We start from the raw sequence: 7974 nt of genomic DNA, 5'->3' as shown, positions 1-7974 counted from the left end.
AAACCTGAATTTGATCTCCAGAATCCACATAAAAGTGGAAGGAGAGAAACAGCTCCACAAATCTGTCCTCTGACCTCCACATGTCACTTTGGGACACACATCGTACACAAACACACACATCAAGTACACATCAACACAATGATCGATTAACTTTTTAAATAAAATTAAAACCTTATTCAAATAGAATAAAGCTAAGTACTATTTGAAACCTATGAAATTTATTCCCCACGTAACAAATTTATAATATAGAAAATGAGAGCTAGATATTTTACAGCTGACATAACAAACATTAATTATAAGAAACTGGACTAGGTTATCTTTTAATTATATTCTACACTTTCCTTGCATTTTCTTGTAAGTGATTTTGATGCTCTAAGTCTCTAAAGGTCCTGTTCCCACAAATGATTCATTAGTTATTTCTGAGCCTGGGTCACCAAGGACTCTTGTGTTTATTTGCTGTAGCTGTGGCAAATTAATAAAAAGTATTAGAAAATCCTCTTTCTGAGCAAAGAGTTCAGCACATCAGCTCTTCCCAAAGTAGCAGACATTCCTTAGAGCCTAGTTTTTCAGGGCTAGAAAAAGTTAGAAAGTTATTTTCCTAGGATGGTACTGCATCGTCAATGAAAAAGTCAGTCTGAATGATTAAAAACCGACAATGTAAATCCCAATGAATTCCAAGACTATTATTTTTGTACACATGACTAGATTTAATCAATGGTCACCAGGAATGATAATTTTACATTATATTTACAAGAATACTTGTGGTTAAATAACTAAAAGAGAAAGGCTGTGAACAACTGCCAGAAATGTGAGTATGATGAATTCTGTCCTTTCAATTATGGGTTCTTTTTTGACACTCAGGTCCCACATTCCTCTAGTTAAAAAGTCTTCACAGACTATATTAAAATTATAGATTGAAAATACATTATAGAAGTCCTTAAAACAGCAGTTTAAAGGGTTTTATTATTGGATATGGCATGGGCACTAATAAAGTTATATTGAGCATTGATGAAAACCAAGGCTGTATCTCAGTGGTCCTTGCATAACTTATGCAGACATTGGTTACCAAAAGAAAAATGCAACAAGTAGTAAGAGGTCATCATCTAAAAGTTGGATAATTTGAGAACTGTGGGGAAATATCTCTATGCAGTTCTCTAGAAATTTGTGAAATTGTGGACTTGGGAATAGGAATAGAGCTGGAAACAAAGACACTGGATGAAGACTATTCCTGATAGGTAAGGCAAGTGCTTGTTTCAGAATGAAACCTGTAGTAAAGGTTTAGCAATCATAACATACTGACTTGATTAAAAGATACGAAATGAAATAGAATCAGGCATGGATATCAAGTATTTCATTTTTGGATTTGTGTTCCAGGTTTACTCAGTTATATGACTGATATGATGAGCAATCATTTTTAGAGACTAAAAGTTCAAGAAAATAAAGTTATGCTGACAAATAATAAAATACAAAGGACTACATAAGGTCATCAGCAAGTGTCTCAAAATTACAAAGAAAGGTGACAGATGAAACACACACGGGTCCTCAAGGTAAGATGTGAAAGAGTGCTATGACTGTTGTGTGGTTAGAAACACACGTTCTACTTAAAAATTCTCCAAATTTAAACAGAAATTTCATACTGTCGGAATAATTTTGCTATAAATTTTAAATATAAATAATGGGCAAAAAGTGACTTTAGTATATTAACAACTGAACATATTAACAGCAAAAAGAAAGCATTGTGATCAACTGAAATAATTCAAATGTGTCTACTAATCACAAATACTGCATATTTAGTGTTCCAGTGTGGAATATGTATGAAGAGTAACATCACTTCCATATTATGACAAAACTAAAAGACAGTGAAATTGAGATAGTTTTGAAGACAGGCTTAAGAGTTAAATATGACTTTTTTTCCCTTGATTTTGGTAGTGGTATTTCAAGTGTATTCCAAAATTAAACACTAAAAGTAATTGTGATATTTTTTTCAAATATATGTCATATATAACATTATCTTACAACACAATAAACCTTCCCTCAAGACATTTTCTTTCTTTTATCCTATGATAGGATAATAATGTAATTTTTAACTGAAAATTAGTAGGATGAGATAAGGTAATAATTAAAGGGACTGTTTAAAGAAAATATAAATGTTTGTAATTATAATACTAGACTCCAGCATATTAGATCACAAGTAGAAATGTTATAACAACCTGAAACTGAACCTGATCCTGAAAATATTTGTGATTTTTATAAATAAAAACCTCAAGGAACACATGAACAGACCAAAGACAGTGAAAGATTTTACTTCAGGACTTGGGCTCTAAGGAGGAACTAAATCTCAGAAAGCATTAACAGTCAACTCAAACTGCTTGGAAAAACATGAACCCAAAGAGCAATTGAATAAATAATAATAACAATTTGAGAATCAAATGCAAACAGAAGGAAGTGCACATAACATTTTAAAATGTGCAGACAAGGCAATTTGATTTTCAAAATCTACCCAGAAAACAAATCAAACATTGTAAGACCTAAGCCCTTATGTTTGCCAACCGAATATATATATGTATATATATATATGCATATGAGTTGGGTTTCATAAATTTTCCCTGTAAATTACTACTCCTGGACAGATATCTCTGAATTTTAATTGCAGACTGGATAGGGGTAACAATTCAATTATGAGAAACCACACAGTAACAACATTCATCCTACTGGGACTGACGGATGATCCACAACTGAAAACTCTGATCTTCATCTTTCTGTTTCTCAGCTATATGCTGAGTATGACTGGGAACCTCACGATCATATCCCTTACCTTTATAGATTCACACCTAAAGACTGCTATGTACTTTTTCCTACAAAATTTCTCCTTCCTAGAAATCTCATTTACAACAGCTTGCATTCCCAGATACTTATACAACATCTCAACAGGTGACAAGACAATTACATATAACAACTGTGTCATTCAAATATTTTGTACTGATCTTTTTGGTGTGACAGAATTTTTTCTGCTGGCCATCATGTCCTATGACCGATATGTAGCCATCTGCAAACCCCTGCATTATAGCACCATCATGAGCAGTAGGATCTGTGCAAGACTTATCCTCAGTTGCTGGGCAGCTGGCTTGTTTGTGATCCTGCCACCACTTAGCCTGGGCCTCAAGCTGAAATTCTGTGACTCTAATGTTATTGACCATTTTGTCTGTGATGCAAACCCCCTCCTAAAGATCTCATGCACAGAAACATGGCTCATAGAGCAGATAGTGATAGTTTCTGCGGTATTAACATTTATCACGACCCTTCTGTGTGTAAGCCTTTCCTATATATACATAATCAGGACCATTCTAAGATTCCCTTCTGCCCAGCAGAGGAAAAAGGCTTTTTCTACCTGCTCTTCCCACATGATTGTGGTTTCCATCACCTATGGAAGCTGCATCTTCATCTACATCAAACCATCAGCAAAGGACTCAGTGACTATCAACAAGGGTGTGATGGTTCTCACCACTTCCATTGCTCCTATGTTGAACCCATTCATTTATACCTTGAGGAACAAACAAGTCAAGCAGGCCTTCAATGACTCAGTTAAAAGAATTGCGCTGTTCTTCCAGAAGTAGGGAAATTTACTACTCTAGAAAGACAACATTTTATGAAAAAAATATGACATTCGTAAACTGTACTTTAAAATGTTTATCCTTTGCTTTCTAACTGGGAAACTTTATCACATTTGAATGTCTCAGTAATTATGTATGAAACACTTTCAGGAAATAAAAATATGCCTTCTCATCAAAAAATGTTAAAACAACAATGATGGAGCAGTACCAACGAATAACTGTGTTTATTGTCTATTCTAACTTCAGCTTTCATGAGGATCTTGGCACCAGGAACCATGATAAGTTCTATCTATTCCTTGATATTGTCAGGGAATTGGTTCAGGAGCCCCCACAACTGTGTTAAAATGTTTATATGCACAGGTTCCTTACATTAAGTGGCTCAGTATTCTCATATACCTATGTACATTCTCTTGTATACTTTAAATATTCTCCAGATTACTGAAAGTGCAGAAGACAAGTTAATTTCTATGTAAATAGCTATAATGTTTAGGGAATTATGACAACAGATTGGGCATGTTCACTATATATGCAAACTTTGTTCAAATGTTCCCCATCTTTTAGTTGACTCCTGCATAACCCATAGTTATCTGGGAACCCCTGGTACTTTACTATTTACTCTAAACAATAAAATAAGAGAAAAGAATGGGTTTGAAACAATAGATTTAATATTACAAATAATATTAAATCTTGACTTAATAATATTGTTAATGCTTTCACTTTTACACTATAATGAAAATGGTTATTATATAATCCTATTCCTTCTATGATTTGCAATAAGTACAAATTATGCTTTATCTTGTATTTTATACAGAATTTAAAGTCTTACTAAACTATCTCTACCGTAAAGATGTTCTAAAGTATAACTTAAGAAAACTATAAATGCCTCATAGTTATATTGATTCACTTGTGAAACAGAGAGAGAGAGAGAGAGAGAGAGAGAGAGAGAGAGTTTTAAAAATGTGGGCTGGGGAGATAGATTGACAATTAAGAGTACTGACTACTCTTCCAGGAACCCCCAATTTGATTTTAGATGTATATATATGTAGCCACTGACACTGGACTCTACAATAGGCAAATATCATCATTTTGATCAGTTATGGGTTTTCTATAATGTTCTCCACCTCTTGCAAAAAGAAGTTTACTTGGTAAGTTGTAAGAGTTGTAAAAGCTGCATTTACCTATGAGGATAGGGGAAAAACACATATACTTAAAAGTACATTTATTTAATAAAATATGAAGTTATAAATTATGCTGGTCTAGTAAACTGGTGATAGTAAGTTCTCCACAATGATCCATGACCTTACTAATCCTACCTTATTGGCTAGATTTCCAGACACAGGCATGACTTCCCTCAAGCTAAGTCCATAAATCCAATTAGATGGTTCTAAGTTACAACCAAGACAAGTGTTGTTACCGCTTGCTCATCCAAGAATATCTTGCCACATTGGTCATTATTACGATTTCTATGTATCACATCTGTAGAGGACTATTGAATGCTGATAAATTTAACTGATTATTCATAAAATAATTAAAATTAAGGAAAATGTATAAAATACACTAAGGTATTTTGTCCACATTTTATTAGTTTTTTTCCAGAATTCTAGGCCATAATTTTATAACATTTCTTCCCCCTACTCCTCTATAATTCACACCATTTCCCCACACACCCAACTTTGTATTCTCTTTTTTAAAAACTATGGACTACAGTTTGTGCTACCAATATCAGTCCTGGATATGTATCCTCCAGTAGAGCATGGTCCAACTCCCAGGGACCATACTCTTAAAGAAAATAAACTCTCAATCTTTTAGCAGTTATTCATTGTAAATAGGTACTCAGCTAGGGGTTAAACATCATGTCTATCTCCCATCTCTACACTGGGCTTTACCCTGGCTTGAGCTTGAACAAATCTTGTGTATGCTGTCACAATCACAAACACTGTGAGTTTACATGTACAACTGCTCTGCTGCGTTTGAAATACACTCTTTCCTTTTGTCATCCCACCACCTCTTGCTCTTTTAATCTTTCCTCTCCCTTTCCACAATGATAACTGAGCCTTAAGAGGAGGGAGCTGTTGTCAACCTACTGAAGTTATAAAGGCTAAGTAGTCACAGATTGAAAGGTATACCAAAATATCAGCATAGGATAACCAAGGACCCCAAGTGTTAGAGTTCAAGAATAGTACAAAGCACTTCCCATTTTTATATTAAGACAAGCAAAGCATGAAGTGACCTTTACAGTTAGCTTAAACAAGCATAAGTGCAGTGAGGGAATACACCTGGTATTATCGTATCATCTTTAGTCATGTGAAAAGAGTCAAGAATATTGGTAATGAGATGGGGTGAACATGCCAGGACATTCCATTTGTGCCCTTGCTTTCAAATGCATTCACTTATCACAGTTTATGCAATTCTCTCTAGAAGGTCACCTTGTAGAAAGAACATTCTGCACTCTGTTCCTTCCAGAGTTGACAGTAAATTCATAGCTTTTTTACATAGGTTCATACAGGTTGTGATACAAATGCCCAGTTTATGGCTCAATATTCTGATGGCTCTTATCCCTGCTACTTCACCAATTCTGTGTCTGTTTATTACCACCAACTGATGATTTTTATGACAGTTGATTATTACACTAAATGCACTGAAAGTCAGCTTAATACTAGGCCAAATTGAAATGGTAATTGTAGTAAGCTCTCCCCAAGGGTCTATACCTGTCTAGGTAAAAAATTTTGGCCTCTATAACAGCAACCAACTTGAATTAGGGGTTTACTGTTCAAGATGAAACCCATGTCTGACATAGTTCAAGTAGACAAAAATCTGGGACTAGATGGGCCATGACATGGGGAAAAGACAAATACAATTGTTCTGCTTAATGACTATACCAATGTAACGACTCGTAACATTTTGCTAGATGCATAGATCAGTGTCCTGCTCAGCCATCATCAAAGATGATTCCTCCTGCAGTAGATGGGAACAAATATAGAGACTCACAACTGAGCAATGTGCAGAGAGTGAGAAACATGGTATTACTCACTCCTAAGTGGGAGGTCTTCATCAAACTACTTCCCTAAGGGCTTAGGGAACCCCAAAGAAGAGAAGGCAAAAAGTCTACAAAAGCCAGGGAGAATGGAAGACACAAAAGAAACAATGCCTTCCAGACACTGCAGGCTGACACACAAATGAACTCACAGACACTATGGAAGCATCCATAGGGACTGCACACAGCTAAGCCAAATGGGTTCCCAGCACTGACAGTGTGGAGTGTACAGGATCTCCATACCTAACAAAAAAAAAAAGCTATCTCTAATTGACAACTACTCACAAAGGAAAAATTGGTTTTCTACAATACAGTCTTGTTGACTATACAAATCACACTTAAGTACACGCCCCATGTCCTGCAATGTATGACCAACATGAAATGAACTCAGGGGTATTTGTGGGTATATTTTGTCTCATTATTCTTCTCTTGGCACTTTTTTTTACAATACTGCTATTTTGTTAAAACATTATAATTCCTAGTTGTGTGTGTGTTTTTCTTCTGTTATATCTTTGTTCTTTCTTATTTGTTTGCTGCATTGTTTTCTAAACAGAGAGAAAAAGAAGGCCTAGGATAGAATAGATGGGGAGATAGGGGGATCTAGGAGGAGGGAAGGGAAACTGTGGTCAGAATATTTTGTATGGAAAAAATCTATTGTCATTAAAAAATAAAATAAGTATGAGGGCTTAGATTAAGAAGACTAACAATAAAACCACAAATAGGCTTTTGATGGGATTTCTGGTGTTGGTGAGTTACCTAAATTCTTAGTCTTCAGTATTTGTTTAAAATGGAATTACAATTTCTAGAGAGTTTTTGAAAAATCCAATGTAATTATATTAAAAATTGTTCCTTATAGATATGTCGTATTCAGACTCCAAATATAACTCATTTTCTTTCAATTCTTCTCTTGGAAAAGGATATTCATAGTAGTTGTAATATTAAAAGGTAACATTTATTCAAATCTTTGTGAGTTTTTATTTTAAACCTCATTTGGACTTATAAAATTTTTACTATTATTCAAAAGTGAAGCATTGTAGTTCAGAAAGATTATGTAATATTCACTAATTCATGTAGCTTACAAATGTCAGATATAATCTTAAATCACTTATGAGGAAATGTATTCCCTTAAACACAGTCCTACATAGCCTGTACTTGAAATTAAACACAGTCCTACATACCCTGTATTTGAAATAAAAAGACACAAAAAGAGTAATTTCTTCCTTTTAATCAGTACAAAATAGGTTTTATATATTAAAACAATATAACATTTAATGTAATTCCAATATATCATTTTGAAATATTGTTTGGTAATTTACTTAGTTTGACTAA

At 34.3% G+C, this 7974-nt stretch overlaps 1 protein-coding gene across 1 annotated transcript; it reads left to right on the top strand.

The window, feature by feature from the left end:
• Positions 1 to 2678: 2678 nt before the first annotated feature.
• Positions 2679 to 3614, top strand: Olfr777 (olfactory receptor 777). The gene has a single exon (NM_146544.1). The coding sequence runs from the start codon at positions 2679 to 2681 to the stop codon at positions 3612 to 3614; it is 936 nt and encodes a 311-aa protein (NP_666755.1).
• Positions 3615 to 7974: the final 4360 nt, after the last annotated feature.

This window comes from Mus musculus, chromosome 10, assembly GCF_000001635.26.
Source record: "Mus musculus strain C57BL/6J chromosome 10, GRCm38.p6 C57BL/6J".
Classification (NCBI taxonomy): Eukaryota; Metazoa; Chordata; class Mammalia; order Rodentia; family Muridae; genus Mus; species Mus musculus.
This window is presented reverse-complemented; position numbering and strand designations above follow the sequence as displayed.

Coding starts and splice junctions, on each gene's coding strand:
- Olfr777 (NM_146544.1), top strand. CDS start 2,679: ATGAGAAACCACACAGTAACAACATTCATCCTACTGGGACTGACGGAT.